Source organism: Schistocerca cancellata, chromosome 8 (genome assembly GCF_023864275.1).
Source record: "Schistocerca cancellata isolate TAMUIC-IGC-003103 chromosome 8, iqSchCanc2.1, whole genome shotgun sequence".
Classification (NCBI taxonomy): Eukaryota; Metazoa; Arthropoda; class Insecta; order Orthoptera; family Acrididae; genus Schistocerca; species Schistocerca cancellata.
In genome coordinates, this window is record NC_064633.1 from 415,099,946 (window position 1) to 415,122,066 (window position 22,121).

Consider the following 22,121-nt stretch of genomic DNA (forward strand, 5'->3'; position numbering starts at 1 on the left):
TTCTAGGAGGTACTCACTAGTTTTCCACTGTTGCCTAATGAAGAAAATATGAGTTTATGGAAAATCAAATGAGTTGTGTGACTGGATTTGGAACTTCCTAACAGATGGAATTCAATGTATCACTCTTTAACAGGAACAACCATCAGAAGTAGTAGAGGGTAATGCATGCTGCAGCCATGGTATTTTTGATAAAGCCATATGTGGCCCCTGGTTGTTCTAAATGGGAGACACCTCAAGGAGTTCAGCTGTTGTTTGCTGGGTATGGGCTAGGTGAAAACCTGGGTTTCCTGAGCTGCGGGGGCCTGGGGCTGGGAAGTGCCACCAGTCCTCTTTAACCGTAAGCTGTGTGGGTGCTCCAGCAAGAACTGTGTAGTGTGGTGGTGGAACGTTGTGTCCTACAGGGAATAGGGATTTTGGCTTAATATATAATAATATTTATCCCTATCTCATCACAGCAGAAGGAGTGTGCCATACATCACGTGTATTCTCAAAGAGGAACTGAAGACAAGTGGGCTCAACTATCTGTGCAAAATATCAAAAAATGAGTAGTATACAAACTGGTAAAATCAGAAGCCTCGCTTCTTGCATTTATTAGCACAACACTTCTACATCAAAATAGGCACTTCTAAAGCCACCACATGGTTAGTGGAGGGTACCTTATACAAGGATGCAAAATTCTCATTCTATTGTCACTAGCCACTCTAAAAACTTTATCCCCCCCCTCCCTCCTCCCCTTCCCCCCTCTCTCCTCCCCTTCCCCCATCTCTCCTCCCCTTCCCCCCTCTCTCCTCCCGTTCCCCCCTCTCTCCTCCCCTTCCCCCCTCTCTCCTCCCCTTCCCCCCTCTCTCCTCCCCTTCCCCCCTCTCTCCTCCCCTTCCCCCCTCTCTCCTCCCCTTCCCCCCTCTCTACTCTCCCTCTCCCTCCCCCTCTCTCCACAGAGACTGTTTGACAGACAAACTGTTTGAATGGTATCTTCGCACATAACACAAAATCAAATTGTTTAACAGAGTACTATGGTACAACATAATAATTGCAAACATATATAAATACCGGTACCGTAGTCTAGTGGTTTAGCACTTCATGTTTGTGTAGTTTTGTCTTTCTGCAGAGAAGTACTGCTTATCAATGGCAGCTCTTGGGTCAGACTCACAGAGAAGGTCCATTTACAGATGTTGTTGTTGTGGTCTCCAGTCCTGAGACTGGTTTGATGCAGCTTTCCATGCTACTCTATCCTGTGCAAGCTTCTTCATCTTCCAGTACTTACTGCAACCTACATCCTTCTGAATCTGTTTAGTGTATTCATCTCTTGGTCTCCTTCTACGATTTTTACCCTCCACGCTGCCCTCCAATGCTAAATTTGTGATCCCTTGATGCCTCAGAACATGCCCTACCAACCGGTCCCTTCTTCTTGTCAAGTTGTGCCACAAACTCCTCTTCTCCCTAATTCTATTCAATACCTCCTCATTAGTTATGTGATCTACCCATCTATAATCTTCAGCATTCTTCTGTAGCACCACATTTCGAAAGCTTCTATTCTCTTCTTGTCCAAACTATTTATCATCCATGTTTCACTTCCATACATGGCTACACTCCATACAAATACTTTCAGAAACGACTTCCTGACACTTATATCTATACTCGATGTTAACAAATTCCTCTTCTTCAGAAACGCTTTCCTTGCCATTGCCAGTCTACATTTTATATCCTCTCTACTTCGACCATCATCAGTAATTTTGCTCCCCAAATAATAAAACTCCTTTACTACTTTAAGTGTGTCATTTCCTAATCTAATTTCCTCAGCATCACCCGACTTAATTCGACTACATTCCATTATCCTCGTTTTGCTTTTGTTGATGTTCATCTTATATCCTCCTTTCAAGACACAATCAATTCCGTTCAACTGCTCTTCCAAGTCCTTTGCTGTCTCTGACAGAATTACAATGTCATCGGCAAACCTCAAAGTTTTTATTTCTTCTCCATGGATTTTAATACCTACTCCGAATTTTTCTTTTGTTTCCTTCACTGCTTGCTCAATATACAGATTGAATAACATTGGGGATAGGCTACAACCCTGTCTCACTCCCTTCCCAACAATGTCAGATATCAACATCAAGTCCTCCTGTATGCCTGTCTTGAGCCAAGTTCTGTATAGGGTACACAGTTTTTAGTCTGTTGTGACAACTGAAACGTCTCTGACATGAAGCTCTGCTTATTGACAGAACAGCACAGAATGTGAGAACCTGAAGCAAGTTTGACAGTCTTGTAGAAAAATTTTCATTGTAAATTTTCTAAAGCATCTGATTCAGTGTTTGTGAGGGAAAAAAAGTTTGTATTCTACCACACTGCCAATAGAACATCCACTTTCTCATCAAAGAGAGTAGGATTCAAATACATGAAGAGAATTTTTATTTCGTTATTTCTAAACTGAAGAATTTGTCTTTGTGAGGCCAGCCTAAAGAGTGCAAAGTGTGAAAAACATGCCGAGAGGTAATAACATTTGATGAGACAGACTGCAAAATTTTTGTGATGTTCACCTTTGCATTTTTATCGAGTTTCTTTCACAGTCTGGTACTCTTACTCCCCAGTTTGAGTGTTTGTCAGCTAAACATGGTTCATTTTTCCTGAAATGGATACTTGTTCCCAGAAACCTTTGTTCATTTGCTCCAACAGTAGAATGCAGGTCCTCAAAACCTGAGATGCAATGTTCAGTTTTCATTTTCATGGATGAAAAAAGGAGTTCCTTTGTTTGTAGTGCCACACTCAGTGGTTTCAATTTCTGGTAGACGTCGAAGAGTAAGTTGAGAGGCCTGACAAATTTAAATTGCTTTAGACTTTTCAGCAAACGCTTCTCTTTAGCAGCATTTTCGTTATAGCCGTGGGCTACCGGTTCAAGGTAGGTCACAACAACTTTCCATGATTGCAGGAGAGCTCGAATGGCACTTTATTTGCTGGCTAACCACATGATGGTGTGAATATTGCTCAATTTATGAATTTCTTCACCTACAGCTTGTGTTGTTGATACATTGTAGAATTTGAAAATATTTCTAACCACAGAGTCAAATGTTTTGGGATTTTCACATTCCCAATAGGCATGCAACACAGCTAACTGCAAGTGATGTGCAAGGCAATTAATGCGTATCAGTTTTGGGCAAAGAGCTTTCATTTGCACATGTAATCCTGATTTGTGCCCAACCGTATTTGCAACACTGTTAGTACCTAAGCCTATAGTAAACATTTTTCTCTTTATTCACTTGGGCCTACAGTCTTATCTAAATAATCAGTCAAAGCTGTGAAGTAACCAGAGAAAGTGGAGTTTGGTAGTTTTATTACACTTTAACTGTCCTTCTTTATGTGACTGTCATTTGTATCCATGTGTCTAACATACACATTTGCATGATCAATTGCAGATTGATCAGTGGAACCATCAGTTCAAATTGTGTGCGAGATCCTGCTTCACAGTACTCACTATAAAATAAATGAATTCTCTGTATTGTTGTTCATTGCCCTACTGTGCTAATGTAGTCACATTTAATTTTCCTGCCAAACACAGAAGGTGCCCGAAGTCTTCAAATGGAAGACACAATATAGGTAACCATAAAAGTTGAATACCAGAGGGTGCCACATTATCAAGAAATGGATCATATGGTACCAGCTTTTTTTAATGGGTGGTGGTGCTTTCTTGTTTCACAAACTAGGACATTTTTTTGTTGTTGCCGACACTTGGCATGGCTTACATACTATAGTGTACTATAGTACTATAGTACACTAACTGTGCCCAGGTTTGTGTTGTCTGTACTATTCTGAGCCTAGCCCTAGTGTTTTTAGAAAACAAAATAAAATTTGCATGTAAGCCTGAGTTGTGAGCTGCCAATTTTCGGTTGCCAGTGGTGAGCTGGCGACCGTAAATTACGCACCCTGCATTATACTTCTACTAGTAGTTTCCTATCCTTTTCCATTTTCAAATAGAGCAAGGGAAAACTGCTGTCCGTATGCTTCCGTACAAGCCCTAATTTCACTTATCTTACCTTTGTGAGCTTCCAGAGCATAACTATGCAGATTTCATTTGCTTAAACATGAGACCTTATATCGCTGACTCAGTGCCAGCACTTTTTGGGCACACCACTGTAGCGTGTAAGAGAGAAGCTACTTGGGGCAAATGTGGTAGCCATCCATGGTGTTTGTTTCCTCCAAAATGTGTTAATTAGCTGGGTTCACTCCATCTAGAATAGAGACTGTGCTGTGAAAGTAAGATGCAGGAGCTAAAAACGACCAAATGTACCCCATAGGTGAGGCCAAAAAGATCTGCAAGGCCTTGCAACATCCCACTTTCACTACTTTGTTTGCTTCAGGTGTCACAAAGCCTGTTCAATGTACACTCCTGGAAATTGAAATAAGAACACCGTGAATTCATTGTCCCAGGAAGGGGAAACTTTATTGACACATTCCTGGGGTCAGATACATCACATGATCACACTGACAGAACCACAGGAACATAGACACAGGCAACAGAGCATGCACAATGTCGGCACTAGTACAGTGTATATCCACCTTTCGCAGCAATGCAGGCTGCTATTCTCCCATGGAGACGATCGTAGAGATGCTGGATGTAGTCCTGTGGAACGGCTTGCCATGCCATTTCCACCTGGCGCCTCAGTTGGACCAGCGTTCGTGCTGGACGTGCAGACCGCGTGAGACGACGCTTCATCCAGTCCCAAACATGCTCAATGGGGGACAGATCCGGAGATCTTGCTGGCCAGGGTAGTTGACTTACACCTTCTAGAGCACGTTGGGTGGCACGGGATCCATGCGGACGTGCATTGTCCTGTTGGAACAGCAAGTTCCCTTGCCGGTCTAGGAATGGTAGAACGATGGGTTCGATGACGGTTTGGATGTACCGTGCACTATTCAGTGTCCCCTCGATGATCACCAGTGGTGTACGGCCAGTGTAGGAGATCGCTCCCCACACCATGATGCCGGGTGTTGGCCCTGTGTGCCTCGGTCGTATGCAGTCCTGATTGTGGCGCTCACCTGCACGGCGCCAAACACGCATACGACCATCATTGGCACCAAGGCAGAAGCGACTCTCATCTCTGAAGACGACACGTCTCCATTCGTCCCTCCATTCACGCCTGTCGCGACAACACTGGAGGCGGGCTGCACGATGTTGGGGCGTGAGCGGAAGACGGCCTAACGGTGTGCGGGACCGTAGCCCAGCTTCATGCAGACGGTTGCGAATGGTCCTCGCCGATACCCCAGGAGCAACAGTGTCCCTAATTTGCTGGGAAGTGGCGGTGCGGTCCCCTACGGCACTGCGTTGGATCCTACGGTCTCGGCGTGCATCCGTGCGTCGCTGCGGTCCGGTCCCAGGTCGACGGGCACGTGCACCTTCCGCCGACCACTGGCGACAACATCGATGTACTGTGGAGACCTCACGCCCCACGTGTTGAGCAATTCGGCGGTACGTCCACCCGGCCTCCCGCATGCCCACTATACGCCCTCGCTCAAAGTCCGTCAACTGCACATACGGTTCACGTCCACGCTGTCGCGGCATGCTACCAGTGTTAAAGACTGCGATGGAGCTCCATATGCCACGGCAAACTGGCTGACACTGACGGCGGCGGTGCACAAATGCTGCGCAGCTAGCGCCATTAGACGGCCAACACCGCGGTTCCTGGTGTGTCCGCTGTGCCGTGCGTGTGATCATTGCTTGTACAGCCCTCTCGCAGTGTCCGGAGCAAGTATGGTGGGTCTGACACACCGGTGTCAATGTGTTCTTTTTTCCATTTCCAGGAGTGTATTTGCAAAGATGCTGTTATTATGAAGCCTGTAGCTCCCTCTAACAAATCAAAAAAGGCCATGATTGCCCACATTTTAGAGTTTCTGGCACCTCAACAGGCAGACTTCAGTAAACAGGCCAGCACTGATGCTGCGGCTACTACGAAGTCTTCTCTGACAAACAAGACAATTGTAAAATGTTAGACCATGTAGATGTCATTCTCTCTGACAGTTCTAATGTTCTCACTTCTGAGACAGTGGAATACAAACTATGCCTGAAACAAACATCTAGCCCATCGACTAAACCTCCCACCATCATGGGATCCACGCAACAACAGAGGAACAAGGCGAGAGAATAATCTTACCAATCAAATGGCTCCCACACTACAGCAGAACAGAATTTAGGGCAGTTATGGAGGAAGTGAAACTCCTATCACAAGAATGTTCCTTTGCTTGTGTTTACAAGAGATACATTTTAAACTTGCTGATTCCCCTGTATTATAGGGCTATACCTGACTAAAGAAAGGGCTGTGGTTGTCAGTAATACACACTACTCATTTACTCTATTCCTAATTACTGACTTGCTAGCAGTTTCAGTTGAAGTTCATATGGGTTAAAGGATCACTATATGCTCTGTGCGTGTACCATTCTGAGGTTCTTATAGAACAACTCCTGACCCATGACCTTTTCTCGTACTGGAAGACTTCAATGTTCGTTATGTACCATGGGGCTCAAGCCCTACTTGCTCAGTAACAGGGTTTTAGAGAGCCTTGTGATGTCTCAAGAGATGTACACCCTCAGCAACGGCAGTCTCACTCATTTCAACATTCCTACTGGAAAATCTCCAGCAGGAGACCTCTCTTTCTGCTCCCTAGCCTTCACAGATTCTGCTGAGTGTGAAGTACCTATTGACCTACATTCCGGTGACCATTTCCAATTCTGGATTCACCTGCCAGGCAGAGAAGTCCTTGAATGGAAGCCACCAAGATGGCTGATTAGGAGTGCTAACTGGACACTCTTCAGTCAGCTGCATGTGTTTGTTTTGATCTTTCATTTGCTTATTTGAGCTGTTTTCAATCAAGATGATGTCTCAGAGTGCCTCTCCTCACTTTGCTACTTTTTCTCAGGAATGTGATAACATAACTGAATCATTTTTAATCGTTTGCAATCTTCTCATGAAGGTCAGTGCACACGTTTCTTTAATTGTCAGTGCACACGTTTCTTTAATTGTCATTCTGCCCAGTTGTGAAGATTTCCAGCACCATTTTGGCACAGACTTTTTGCATATGCAAATCTTCAGTCAAAATTTGATGTACGGAGAAAGTATTTTTTTTAGGGCACCCATCATCCTTATTGTTAGACATCGGCCTGATCTCACAAGAGTACCCACACATTCAACATTTTCACTAGTTTTTGAAGTTGGAGAGAGGGGTTCATCTTCAACATGTTCTTGGTCTTCCAAAAATGATTTGTGCCAGTGAAAAACTTGTGCTCTTGATAAGGAATGTTCTCCATAGACCTGTTTTCAACTTTTCAGAGGTCACACACACATTTTTCCCAAGTTTAAGGGATGAATAGATCGCTATACGCAGCATTGCCAGATCATTTGCAGTGTTGTCAGTCGCATCACTTTTATCACACACATTGTACATTCTGAGAAGTTTCTTTCTCAGGTTAAGACCTATATTTTGTACTGAGACACTTCTTTTAGTGCGCAATGGTCTCCTGTGCTAGATTACGTATTATAGGCTTCTTGCTTTGCCTATATGTTATTTTGCTTCAGATGTAACAGAATTCCTTCACTTTATCTGCTGCATGGTCCCTATATTTGGTGTTTAAGTTTATTACAAATATTCCTGCTGCTGCTCACTACTTCAGTCTTTCTTCAGTTTACTCACGACCTGTATTTTGTGCTCAGTAGATGGTTGTGATCCCTTTCAGCAGTTGCTATATTCTTCCCCTTTTTCACAGAGGACAGAAATGTCATTAACTAATATCACTGGGGACCTTTCATGCTGAAGTTTAATCTCACTTCTGGAGCTTTCTTTGAATTCCTTCGTTGCTTCTTTGGTGTTCATGCTGAACAGTCGAGAGCAAAGACTGTATCCTTGCCGTATGCACTTCTTAATCTGAATGTTTCTGTACCTTTGTCTTTCATCCTTATTGCCTTCATCCCCCCCCTCTGGAACACCTTGGTTTTTGTAGATATTATATATTATGCATCTTTCTCTATAGTGTATACATTTTTTTCTGAAGATTTCAAACATTTTACACCTCTTTCTGTTGCCAAACACATTTTCCATATTGACAAATCCTGGGTTATTCTCTGACAGTTCAAACAGGGAAAAAAAATCCTCACTTACTATCTCAGATTTAGATGAAGTACGGTTTACTTGTTCTCTTTATGAAGACAAGTAACTATAGCAAATTTTAGCAATTTGTCTCTCTCTGTTTCCATTTTATGGTACTTCAAAGTCCATAAGTTTTTTCATTTTTTAAAATTACGATAGCAGAAGATGACACTTGCTAACATTTTGAAAATAAATTACCATTGCTTGTATTCATCACATAATCAATGTGAAATTTAGAGGTTTTACACCATCCATCCAAAAACGTAAGAGACTGATTTTGTTCCTGGCACATATGGAACATCAGTGCAATAACCATTGTGGCACTTTGAACTGAAATATGTAAACAGTAGGTGTGAGTTTGACTAGTCAACTGTGTGCAGGCAGTGTTAAGTAGTGTATGTTCGACCATTGTTGTGTCTCAAACCACAGTGGAGCAACATATCTACATCAGAAGTTTCGAAGAAGAAAGAAGTTTGTGGAAAAGGTGACCGTCCCCCTCCCTGACTCCTGAAGAAAAATGACGATGTGTGGATACCTGCCATGACTTGAGTGAAATGCAAGATGCAGACAATTCTTTTCTGCAAAAAATTGTCATGAGTGACGAGACTTGGCCTTATCAATATGAACCTACCACGAAATGACAAAATGCAGAAATTCAAATGAAGCTTCAGCATGATGACATAAAAGACATTCAAGCCAATGTGATGCATGAGGTGAGATGAACAACATCTCAAAAAAAAAAAAAAGGACCAGTATCACATAGTTGTATGAATGTTCCATTTGTTGTACTCAAGTGGGAGGAGACTGTAAAACACCTGATGGACCAAGAAGCCCCATCGTAACTTTTCTCATTATGTTCGCCAAGCACCAATGAAAAATTCAGTTAATGTTTTCTCTTTCTCTTAGTAATCCAGTCCCAAAATTTTTTACCTGACAGGGTATACTCTGTAGTATAAGGAGAGTAGAAAAAATATCTTATATATTTAAGTGTAACCACCTGGACAGGAAAAGATTTGTATACTTACATTTTTGTATTTCATTCTGTAAAAGACACAGTTCTAATGGAGTGTTTGCTCTTTTTTTTATAACAAAAAATAGTATTTTCATTCCTTGAAAAATTACAGCAAACTATTGAAATTTGAACGGTCTTGAATAACATACTTTCGACTATATTGAAAAGTTGAGTGATGAAATAAAACAGCCTCATCCAACAGTATTTTTAAAAGCTCAAGCTGATTCAATTTTTTTAACATCAGTACATGTATTAGATATTATAAATAATAGTAATTTTTTTCTGAATAGAGCATGCACACGTGCATGAGCATGCACAGCGATGCCCATGCCCATATGTGGCTGCGTGCCCCCCCCCCCCCCCCCCCCCCCCCCCCCCCACACACACACACACACACCTCTGAAAATTTGTAAGTTCTTGTACAAAGTTTTCTGTTTTAGGACATTCAAAAACAGGAAGCACATGAGGTAGGGGAACAGGGTGAATATTATTTCATGTGGCCAATGGAATGACAGTGAAGGTCCTGAATAATGTATAAACGATATGCAAACACCATTTTCTGTCAGCTTTATTTCAAAGATTGTCCCAAAGTACCACATATTGGAATATTTACAAGCTAAATATCTTGAGAGTCAATTTTTTTTTCCTCACAAAGAATGCCAAATTATTCCTTAAAATGTTATTCAAGGTGGTCTCTATATCACTACTGATCCTCGTTTCTTCCAGTTTCCCTGAACGATATAATGACTTAAACTTATTTAAACTCTGAAGTTCTGCAAATCATTGTTAGGTCAGAATGTGTATGATCTATAGACTCTTCAGAAATAAAATAAAACTGGACTTCGCTGATGTTAACATTTCAAGACTGAAACAAATCTGATGCAGTTAGTATTTGATTTATTAGGAGTCTTTGTAAAATTTCCTTTTGTACTAATCCTTTAACTGATATTCCTGTGCCATCACACTCAGATTTCCCATGGATTGTTGCAAAGAGTGATCACTCAGCACTGATTTTAAAGTAGTTTTGATAAAGACAGGTTAATAAAAGTTTGTTTTTATTTGTCTGTACACCTCCACAAAAATGACGGATTCATTTGACATTTGAACATGTTTCTTTGATGAATTTAGTCAGAGTTTCTTGCATTTTTACACCATACAGACACGTTTCATGTTGTCAGATATGGAACAGATATTTAACTAATCTTTCAGCTTCAGCATTTTTTAAATTAACCATAATAGCATGCACAGAGTCAAATATCCAAGGGCATCATTAGGCTTCATTGTGGATAATAAAAGAGTAATTTCACGTACATCCATTGATACTGTGGCAATATTTACCTCAGATGTAAGTCTATAAATCAGATGAAAGTCTATAAATGTTATCCAGTGGGCAACCACACAAAAGGGGGTCATTGCATGAATATTTGAAGTTATGTACACCCACTGCTAGAGCTCCAGATAGGGGATGCTTGCATCTTATCGGCAGTGCTTGCATCTTATCAGCAGTGGCATAATTGTTCGTGGCAGTGCCCTCGTGCCACGGTGGCAGCTGTAGGAAACTCAGTGGCACAACTGGCGGCATGCTTATTTGAAAGTGCGGCAGAACAGATAGCAGCCGATACCGCAGTACCAACCAGACAAACAAACCTGTCAGAAACTTCACAGCACCATTCTGAACATTTTAGTTTCTTTAGTCAGTCCAACATGTTGTGGATATTAGATAGACAAATGATGGTGAAGAGTGGATAGCTTGGGCATTTAGTAAGCAATTTTGTTTGTGAGGAAGCAACGCTTCTCAAGAATTCTCCCAATGAAACACACCGGTGCTGATAACTTTGTTCTGAATGACCACCATATTGAGGTATTTGTATAAGGTTACTCATTTCAGATTTATTTTTATGCTGTATTCCATAAGAAGAGATGACTTTCGTCTACTTATATACATTATTTTCAATTTACTCATGTTTAAAGATCTTTTTTCCTTTATCTTCATTTTAGAATACTGATCTCCAAATTCTCATGCTCATATAAGAGTTTACTGCTTTATAAGTAACAGGATTGTCCACAATCAATGTTAGAGGCTGTTGATTTCAACTAAACCTATTGTGGCTGTATCTCTAAGGCACACTGTGTTAACTTTCATGTTTTATGATGTATCTATCCAGAACTTATTATTAAACAATGAAAAGTCCAGGATGGAATATAACAACTACTTTGCCCGCATCTCGTGGTCGTGCGGTAGCGTTCTCGCTTCCCACGCCCGGGTTCCCGGGTTCGATTCCCGGCGGGGTCAGGGATTTTCTCTGCCTCGTGATGGCTGGGTGTTGTGTGCTGTCCTTAGGTTAGTTAGGTTTAAGTAGTTCTAAGTTCTAGGGGACTTATGACCACAGCAGTTGAGTCCCATAGTGCTCAGAGCCATTTTTGAACAACTACTTTATGAAAGGGATGGATTGCTATGCACCGTATAGAGGAACTGTTGAGTCGCAGACAGGCACAACAAAAAGACTGCTGTACATTTAAGCCTTGCGCCATGGTTTCTCTCTCTCTCTCTCTCTCTCTCTCTCTCTCTCTCTCTCTCTCTCACTGTGTGTGTGTGTATGTGTGTGTGTGTGTGAGAGAGAGAGAGAGAGAGAGAGAGAGAGAGAGAGAGAGTGCTTTCTACTTCAGAAGGAGGTCTTTTAACAGAAAGCTTAAATGTATAGCAATCTTTCCATTGTGGCTGTCTGTGACTCAGTGTCTCCTCTACATGGTGAGTAGCAATCTATCCTTTTAATAACATTGTCATCAGAGCTCATTATAGAGTTCTGCCTCGTGAGTTACATATGTTAATGGATATTCTGCAAGTGCACATGGTATGGGTTAATGAATAGGAGTATTGGCTAATGAATAGTGCAGCACAGATTCAAAGAACATTGATAGTGTACTATAGCAATCAACCATAATTTCATTGCAAACTGTTGATGAAATACAGCTAATGTGCTGGAACATTTGTTTTCATTTTCATTCCCCAACAATATTTTCACATTGACTCCGTGTTCTTCATTATTATTAAAGTTCGCTCAGAAACAACACAGTATCAAAATGCACAAGTCTCTGTTCTAACTTCCACAATGGTATAAATCATCTGGTACTGGGTCAGTTGGATCCATAAGCAAGTGGACCAACAATTTCAGTTCACTCACCAGTTGTACAACTTAATGTTATTTGATGGGTTTATGGATAGTTTGGTCTTCAACTTTCTCAAAGACATCTTCTGAGCTTAACTGTGGTTCTTATGCTGCAATTTTAAGGGTTCTATTGAACCTAGAATAACCTCTTTAGTAGTTTCATGAAGTAATTTGCAGTCTTGAGAGTCTTTTATTGTATCTCTTTGTCGTGATTGTTATATATTCATTAGTTACCTGTTGAATGACACACTTTGACATAAAAACAAGATTCCTGTAGCCTTTTTTTTTTCTTCTGAAATTGGGTGTCTGGATTAGCTACTTTGATTTGGGTTTGTAAACAAGAAAACATTTCTTATCATTAATAGTTTCATTAATCATTTGTATTGTCTCTTGTTGCTGATAACTGCACCTATGCTAATTATATTGAGAATGTCAAGTGGCTAATTACTGCAAAGTCAGAAATCTTACCTCCATAGTGTTTGTGAAACATGCTGTTACAGATAATGTTCTTTTTTCCTCCTGAGCGCAATATTCCATTAGCCTCTGTTTCCCTGTTATGAACACATTCATCTATATAAATAAAAATATAAATGTTCATTTGTTCAAAATCATGTATCTCTGAATGTTCTTAACTGATTGCTTTGAAATTTTGACACAATGCACGTTTTTATTTACCTGAGTTTTAAATATATTTAATACGTGAGCTTAATAACATGAAAACATTATGAAATACTATAGTGAATTGTCATTAGCAAACAGGAAAGTTGTATTTATGGCTTATTGTTTTTTGATTAGAATACTACTACAGAATCTGAATTTAAAATAAAAATAAACAAGGCTCAAGGTTGTGGTGGGAAAAGGGGGAAGGGGGGGGGGAGAGAGGATATGGGCAGAGGGTGTGAAGAATTGGATGTGGAAAACAGGCAGGAGAAGATAGACAGAGGGGGGGAGCAGGAGGAGATGGAGAGAGAGGGGGGGGGGAGAAGGTGATGGACAGAGAGAGTGGGAGAGAGGGGAGGGAGGAGAAGATGGAGAGAGAGAGGGGGGGAAGGTTGGCACACAGAGAGGGGGTGAGGAGAAGGAGATGGACAAAAAAATGGTGGAGGGGGGAAGATGGACAGAGACAGGGGAGAGAAGGAAATTAGGACAGATATCCAATTCCCGTACATATTATAAATGTGTGCTTTCTCTTGCCTTTCTTTTCCATTTAAGCAGACTGAACCACAGCCAAGTGTGGCTGGGTACAGCTAGTTGATAATATTTTCTCAGTTTTCTTGCTCCATTGGGTTTGAATGATACAACAATCTTTCAGTTATCTTCTTCATAATTATCAGGAGCTGATCATTGTGGTGAAATTTCGGATTTAACATTCAGCTTAATTATGTGATAGTAGCAGTCTTTAAGAAATGGAACTGCTCATATACCATAACCTGCAGCTAGCTGTCTTGCAAGGCAGGGATGTGAGCCAAACTTGGATCAAGTTCGCAAGGTGGATTAGTGACCGTGGGCTGGTACACTGGCCGGTGTTCAGGCAGTTTCCCGTACTAGTTTTGGCAAATGCTGGGCTGGTCCCTAAATTGGAAGTCAGAGAATACAGCAGACTGACAGTTAAAATACAGGGTGAGTCAGTGTAGTGGAGGGTCATACTTGGGCTCATTGTTTTGCACTACTGCAGCAGTTTTGTTGCAATGGACAGGTGGACTGCACCATACCGAGCCTGCATCGTAGATACATTCCTTAAAAATGCATAATCTGTGACCACCACTCAGAGGAAGTTCCATCTCCAACTCAATGTTACATGTAATGGTGCAGTTCTGATCCACAGTACCATTCTGCTGTGGGTTAAGAACTGTCATGAGGCAGGTTTTGAATTGAAGAAAAAGCAGGGAGGCAGTGCAAAGATGGCCACGTCATCTGAAAACATTGAAATTGTGCATCATGTAGTTCAACAGAGCCCCAGCCAATCTGCAGGATGGCATCATAGTCTCTCAGATTATCAGAGTCATCCATTTGACACATTTTACACCATCTAAATTTTCATCACTACAAAACTGCGACTGTTTGGGAGTTGAAGTCTCTCAAGATTTTGTGAGGAGACATTTTGCTGAAATAATGAAAGAGCTGCTGGAGGAAGAACTTGGAATTGTGATTTTAATGTCAGATGAGGCTCATTTTTACCTAAACAGCACTGTTAATAAACAAAACTGTCGTTAGTGGTCTCCAAACTGCCCTCAGCAACTGCACGAATGCCCACTGCATTGTAACAGGGTAACAGTGTGGGCTGGATTATGGAAATTTGGTGTCTAGGGCCTTTTTTTCTTTGAAGGAAGTCGGAATGTTATTTGACCATGTTACGCGAATTTCTCATCCCAGACCTTCGTTGCCATGGCACATATTGTTTAAATATTTGGTTTCAGAAAGGCGGTGTGACGGCTCTCACTTCCAATATGTGAATGTCTGAAGTAAGTCAGCTGTTTCCAGGGAAAGTGGTATCCAACAGAGATGTTGTCTGGCTGCACTGCTCTCCAGACATTACTCCATGTGATTTTTTCTTGTGGGGCTTCCTCAATACCCCATAACATGTTGGAGAGTGTGATGACAAACTTCATTCAGAGGGTCAATGGGTGTGCCAAAAAAGAGGGCCAGTAGTTGAGGGACATTATCTTTCACAAATAATTAATTTCTGTAAAAATTAACATGAGACATTAATTATTATTCATTGTGTATCTTTTGAAATAAAATAAGTTGTTACATCTTTAAACAACAGTTTGTACTATAAAGTCAAAACCCATCAGACAACACTGACTTACCCTATATGATGACGCACAGAACAAAGTTTACACAAGTCACATACAGAAGGAAAACAACATCCCTCCCTTAGGTTACCTTGATTATTGTGTCGTCAGGACGGGTGTCTATCCACAAAATTTAATAATAAAATAAAGTGTTCCAAGTCCTGAAAAAGTGGACCCACTAGTGAAAAGAGGAGGAAACACTCTTTAAGAAGAAAAAAAGTCGTAGGTATAAACTCACTGCAAAATAATTCACCACATTATTTTCTTTCTGAGAGGGACTGCACATACCAAAATAGACCTAGTATTTTTTCCCCCCTCACGATTCATTTAAAATATTTTTTAACCACACAAGGGGGAAAAATTCTCTCTCTCTCTCTCTCTCTCTCTCTCTCTCTCTCTCACCCTCTCGCCCGTCCGTCCGGTGTGTGTGTGTGTGTGTGTGTGTGTGTGTGTGTGTGTGTGTGTGTGCTCTCAAATAGGTATTGAATTATATTTCATGAAACAGAAGTATTTGCCGTGCACAGACCATCAGAAATTCTGTCGTCAAGGAAGCCATTGAGATCGGAAATTGCAACAAGTTTAATATGGGTAGCAGCTATACCCGTAAGTGGTACTTGGAAGTGTGAACTCGGTGCTTAGAGACTGTAGAGAAAAGTGTCAATTTCTTTACTTCATGGGTCATGTGATGGAGCAGTGGCACCACTACTAACTTGTCATCACAGACATCATCATCATCTCTGTAGCATATGTAAACTCCTTGACAGTTGCATGACATCACAACAAAATAAGCTAGCTGGCTGATAAATGCATGTGTGTCAAACCTTTTAGATCAAATTGAAACAAGTGGTAGTGGGTCCACAACCGATTATACTGAAGTAAGGAACCAGCTGTTGGAAATGCATATTTATTTTGTTAAGGACATGCATAGCTTACACTTCATAACAGTAACGTAGTTCATAGTAATTGTTCAGAGTGACAACTGCCAGTCTCAATGCATGCGTAGCCATGGTGTTTGAAGTCTGTCACACTCTCTCAGAGATCCTTGGTACCTAATTTTACCAGGAGATAAGCAGCTTTTACCCAAGCGAGCAGGTCTTCATCCAGTTCTACTGTGGTTTCATACACCAGCATCTTGATGTAACCCCATAGGACTGAGGTGTGAGATCCAGCAGTCTTGCTGGCCACGGGACAGGAATTCCCCTTCCAATCTGGTGATGAGGGTATGTGTTCAGGTGCTCAAACATATTAACAGAGAAGTGTGCTGGTGTACTGTCATATTGAAACCACATACTTTTGTGGACAACGAAGGATGCAGTCTTCAAAAATTGTGGTAACACATCTTGGAGGAACACCAGGTAACATAGTCAAATGGGGAGTTAGCAAAAAGGTTGTGTTATGTGATCTTGGACAACGCATGTCCGTACGCTATTTATTACCTGCTGCCTCTTCCATTGTTCAACAGACACCCGGGATCTTTGTGAGAGTGTGGCAGAACTGCATGCATTATTGCAGTGTATGCATTGAGACTGCCGGTTGTTGTTTTGACACTTGTTATGAGCTACTTTGTTATTACGTAGTGCTCACTGTGTATATCCATAACACAATAAATATACATTTCTGGCCATTTGTTACTTGTCTCAGTATAATCGGCTGTGGACCTGCTATCACTGTTTCAGTTTGACCCAAAAGTTTTGATACACACTGTATAAGATATTGCCACAGTTCCATTCAAACCTTGAATTATCACTGAAACCGGATGCTGAAAGAAACTGAAGAAAATTTTGTTCATCATCTAATCTCAGAGGGTAATCACAAAATTTGCGTGCTAGGTTTTCCAAGATCTTACAGAAACAGTTCACAACTTTTGATGATAAATCATATGGGAAACCATTTCCTGTTGACAAGTCTTGAGCAGTCTTTAAGTTGTTACTGTGAAGGCTAAATTATTGTTTCCTTTTTTAGTTAATAAACTTGCTTATTTGTCAAACATAGGTTAATTCATGAGCACTCCATGCTTTAAATTTTATGTGGCTGTTGTATCCCAATTGCTAGCTACCTTAACTTTGGATTACATTTTGTTAATATGTCAACTAAGTATACTTGTAAAACTTGGAACTTCATCCCTTGAATCTTGGTTGTTTACAATCATTTACTGAAATAATGTGGTGCAGTTTGGTCTTTTATAAAATTCATCACAAACTGTTCGAAATTACTGAAATCAGATTACTATTTACAGTTCAGACATGTCACTGCCATGGTGTCATTATTTGGCTTGCTGGTCATTCGTAGAGAAATAACTTGCACTGTTCTTGTAATTTAGACTATACATAATTGTATATTGAAAGTGTATAGCAGGGTGTGTAGTTAGTTTGTAACTGTATTATAATTGGAATTTGATCACATAATGTATAAAAAGTGCAGGCTTTAGGTAAGTTACCTTATTTCATATCAAGTGTAACATTACAAAATATAATGCTTCCATCTGCTTTTTTAAACTTAAAGTAACTTATTTTGTTTGCAAGGTTCTTACGAGATAAGACAGACACTGCATATATGCAGTATCGTTGCTTGGTGGAGAAGTTCAAATCTGAAATGGAAGAAGAGAGAAAACGCGAAAACAATGAACCTAAAGTAAAGACAGAAGTAGATACTGACAATAGTAGGGATAGTGTGAAAACAGAACCTTCAGAGACTGATAACAGGGTGGCGGAGAGTACAGTAAAGCAGGAGCAACTTGATGACGAGAACTCTTGTGCTAGTGAAGGTAAGAAATTTGTGCCAGATGTTTCAGTATACTTGTCTGTTGTGATGTCTTGTATGTGTGAAGTAGATTAGCAGAGGATTGTTGAATAGAGTGTTGACTTCACTATGTTTAAGTGTGTGCAAGAGGGAGGGGGGGGGGGGGGAGAGTCATATTAGAGTCAAGAATTCGTTACTGCGTACTTAAAATATTCAGAGGGAAAACACCATTGAATGCTGCAGAGTATAAAGTAACACAATTGGACAATTTGATGTTTTTTTGGTGTCAAAATTTTGAAGTGAAATAAGAAAAAATTACAGCATACAAAATTTTTATGAAAAAAATTGGTCACCAAAATGATAGCAGAATTAAATATAAATAGAAAAAGCTTTCTGCTTACAAAGTGACAGCAGTGACAAGCATGAATAGGAGTCTTCTGAACATTAAACTAAAAACCAGTTTCCAAAAAAAAAAAATAGGAAATGATTGGAACAAACAGTACTAATAAAAGATTAATATAAACATCATCAAGAAACTTCAGTCCATTGATCAAGAGAAGTGATGCAGTAATGAAGACACTCAACAAGTATAGCTGAAATAACCATTCATCTAATCTGAAAAATTTTGTTACCAATTATCTTTTTCATTTTTACCAAACTGATCCACTGGTCCCAACTCTGATGCCATTGATGCTAATGAGATATTAAAATCTAACCCTCCCCCCATGGTACTCTGGTTCAGCAGAGTACAGCAACACAAAAGTAGAGTGAATCTATGATAAAATGCTGCCAGTGTATGAGGGTTGAAAATTTGGGAAATTGAAGTAATTGGAGAGTGAAGATCGATAAGAACCCAAAAGGATAAAGTCAGGCAAGAAAAAAATTGGCAATAACAGAGTAAATGAGACCAATAGGCAATAATTGACGAAGGAAGGACAAAGGTGGGGAGCCTGACTTACAAGAGATATATGAAAGAAATATGTAACTGCAAAATAATGGTAGAAATGGTGAGGTTAACATAAATTGAAAAAAGACCATGACAGGAATAAGAAATTGCTTCTTGTACCATATGTCTGTGCAGTTGCTGTGATGTTTACTTAGATTTGGAGTCATGAGTAATTTGACTGAATAACCTATGATTTCCAGAATGAATGCTTCATTCTCCAGTGGAATGTTTGCAATTTGTAGCGTCTGGCAAAATTAAATAAGTCCCCCAGCCTGGATGTTCACGTGGAGCCTTGCCATCTCTGGGCAATGCTTTACCAACTGAGCTGTCCAGACATAATTCATGACATGTCCTCACAGCTTCAACTCTGCCAGCACCTCGATCTTGCTTTCTAAATTTCACTCCTGGAAGAAAGGATATTGTGAAAATATCTCAGTAAGACCATTATACATGAAAGACATCTGAATTTGCTCCTAGTCAGCACAGTTTTAGCCATAAAGTTCGAAAATGGTGCACAATCTGCTGCAGGGTGAAAGATTTGTTCTGGAAATTGTGAACTATGTAGGTTGGTCACTCAGGAGACCAAATAAAGGTAGACATCACAGCAGTTGCTGAAGATAGGAAAGATAAGAGAAACCAGAACTATAAGCATTTGCGTCATTGTCTTTTCTGGATGCAGTCCCATAGGCTGTGATTAAGCCATTTCTCTGAATCATTATTTTTCCATGAGTGATAGTTTTGCAAGCAGAGCTTCTGTGAAGTTTGAGAAGTATGAGAGATTGTCTGGTGAAGCCATACATTTTAAATAACCTTTGTGTGTGTTCCTATTTATACATGTCTTCTGATTTTTAGAAATAGAAAGTATTTGAATTCAGTGTTAAACACTTAACCAGATAATAAAATTTAGAGATTTCTTTGGTACTGATTTGAAACTGTAAAATATGTAAAGTACCTGTCTGACTGTTGTAACTTCTGTCATGGAAGTCATCAGGGTTGGGAGTGACTTACATCATACTTTAAATTCAGAATTGTATTTCTGTTGTATTCGTGTTTGTCAAAGTTTTTGTAAGTAATTGCAGCATCCAATATATTTCATAAGAAAGTAAGTTTGAACTGTGTGTGGTCAGTTGTACATAGAATGTCATTGTTCCTGCAACTTTTCCATATTTGCATATAACAATAGGTATTTTAAATATGAGGGACTACCTTGTGCCATTCTGTGGCATCAGCAGTGAGTGTAGTGTTTATTTAGAGATTATCAATGCTCATAGAATATTTTGTTTATCTTTTTTAGACAAGTGGTTTTCCTATTTGTTTGTCTTACCTGTTACATTACAGTCTGGTGTGAAGATACTGGGTAGTAATAATTAAAGTGCAGCTACTAACAGGAAGTCAGTGTGGGCTGTAATTTCTAAGACAACTTAACTTGTTAGATAATCCAATATATTAATGCAGAACCGATTTATGCTGGTGAAAAAAACTTTAGTGTCAATTTTGCCTACCAGTTGCAAGTCTGGTGTTGTGAATGCAAGAAAAAGTATATAAATGTTTCCGTGTGTAATGGATTAGGAACAGGACATGGGCAGGAAAGGTTATAGAATTGAAAAAGGTATAATGTTGATTTCATTATTAATGACTGCTTACACAATTTGTTCAATATGAGCACCAGAGACTTCGATGAGATGCTACATCTGTAAAACAACATGAACAACAGCTGCTCGGAGCAGTTTTGGTGGAATCCAAGCAACGTGTTCTTGTAAACTGCTCTTGAGATCACATAGAGATCGACATGCCCTTGGTAAACACATTCTATTAGATATCCTGAGAGCCAAAAGTCACATGGATTCAGATCAAGTGGTCTTGCAGCGCATGCATCTGGAAACCCTCTGGAGAAAACATGTTTGTGGAAGGTTGCATTAAGCAGATATTTCATTGGGTGAGCAACGTAAAGTGTTGTCCCATCTTGCATGAAAGCAGTGGTTTCCACACAGTTGTACTCTACTGAACCAGGAATCAAATGCTGTATAAGATTGTTTCAATAACGTGCAAGTGGTACGGTACACCTGGCATGCCCTCTGAGTGTATTCTCTTCAAAGAAGAACGGACTGAGAATAAAGGTGCTTGTAAATCCACACCACACAGTCACATACAGCAAGTGCAGTGGCTCTTCATGCACAACGTGCAGTTTAACAATACCCCAGATTCAGCAATTCTTTGTATTCACTGCACCTTTATTGTAAAATGTACCTTGCCACTCCATGGAATATTGCCTGGTCACATGTCATCAACTTTGCTCTTGCCAGTTACAGAAGAGTAAAATCCGAATGTTGTTGTGGATCAAGAGGTTTCAGTTGCTGCGCGATCTGGATCTTGTATGGGTACCAGTGGAAAATAGATCACAAAACTTTTCGTTTTATTGACCATGGGATGGACAATTCCCATGACACTGTGTGAACACTAGCACTATCCATGGCACGTGCTGCATGGTCAGATACAATAACAGCAACCTCTTCAATAACTTTCACTGGGATAGGACTCCTTCCTCTACCAGATGCCACACCAAGCTCACACCTGTTATCAAATTTCAGTATGATCTTTTTTAAACCATTAAATGATGTTGGGTCTCTCCTCAGACGTGTCAGTTGGCGACAGCCTCTAAGTGCGGTACTGTAATTGGTGCAGTTCCAATAAAACAGTTTCATTAACAGCGCATTGTTTCTCTTTTCGATAGCTGTATTATCCACTTGCATTATGACTTGTCAAATGAAAGCATGAATGTCATACCATCATACAAACAATTTATAGAACCAGATTTGCAGGTGATGTCCACAATTGGAACTAATTCCTCCTTCCCATGTAAATTGGTTCTGCATTAATGTACTAGCATGTCTACAGAGTTTCACTGCCATATGATAATTGCAGCCCATACTGGACCTCCCTGAGTAGCTGCACTGCGATTAAAACCACCTGGTATTTTCCCGATTCATAATTTTCGTGTGTATAGCAACAATGTGGAAAAAAGAAGATACAAGTAGGGAAAACTCTTAAACTTGTACTAAACTCAAACATCAAAAAATTACTAGAGTTAATGCAAAAATATGCAAATGGAAAAGAAGTTGATAATGTGAGAATAAATAATGAAAATTCAGTGATAATGCTACAGTATTAAAAGAAAAGGTTTGGATGAACATAAACAGAACAGTATTTGCATAATGCAGAACCAGTATTCAAAATACAGGGTGTACATAAATTATCTTTATAACTTACGACTTTAATACCTTTAAATTATATTGGATATTGACAAATGGTGTTCAGTATGTGATAACTCAAAAGTTT

At 40.1% G+C, this 22,121-nt stretch overlaps 1 protein-coding gene across 2 annotated transcripts in view; it reads left to right on the forward strand.

Annotated features, from left to right (window-relative positions):
- Positions 1–22,121, forward strand: part of LOC126094602 (SURP and G-patch domain-containing protein 1) — a 169,494-nt gene that overhangs the window by 82,075 nt on the left and 65,298 nt on the right. For both annotated transcript variants that reach the window (XM_049909075.1, XM_049909077.1), the window contains exon 7: positions 17,623–17,864. In XM_049909075.1, coding sequence (XP_049765032.1) covers positions 17,623–17,864 — 242 coding nt within the window. The remainder of the gene's footprint in view (positions 1–17,622; positions 17,865–22,121) is intronic.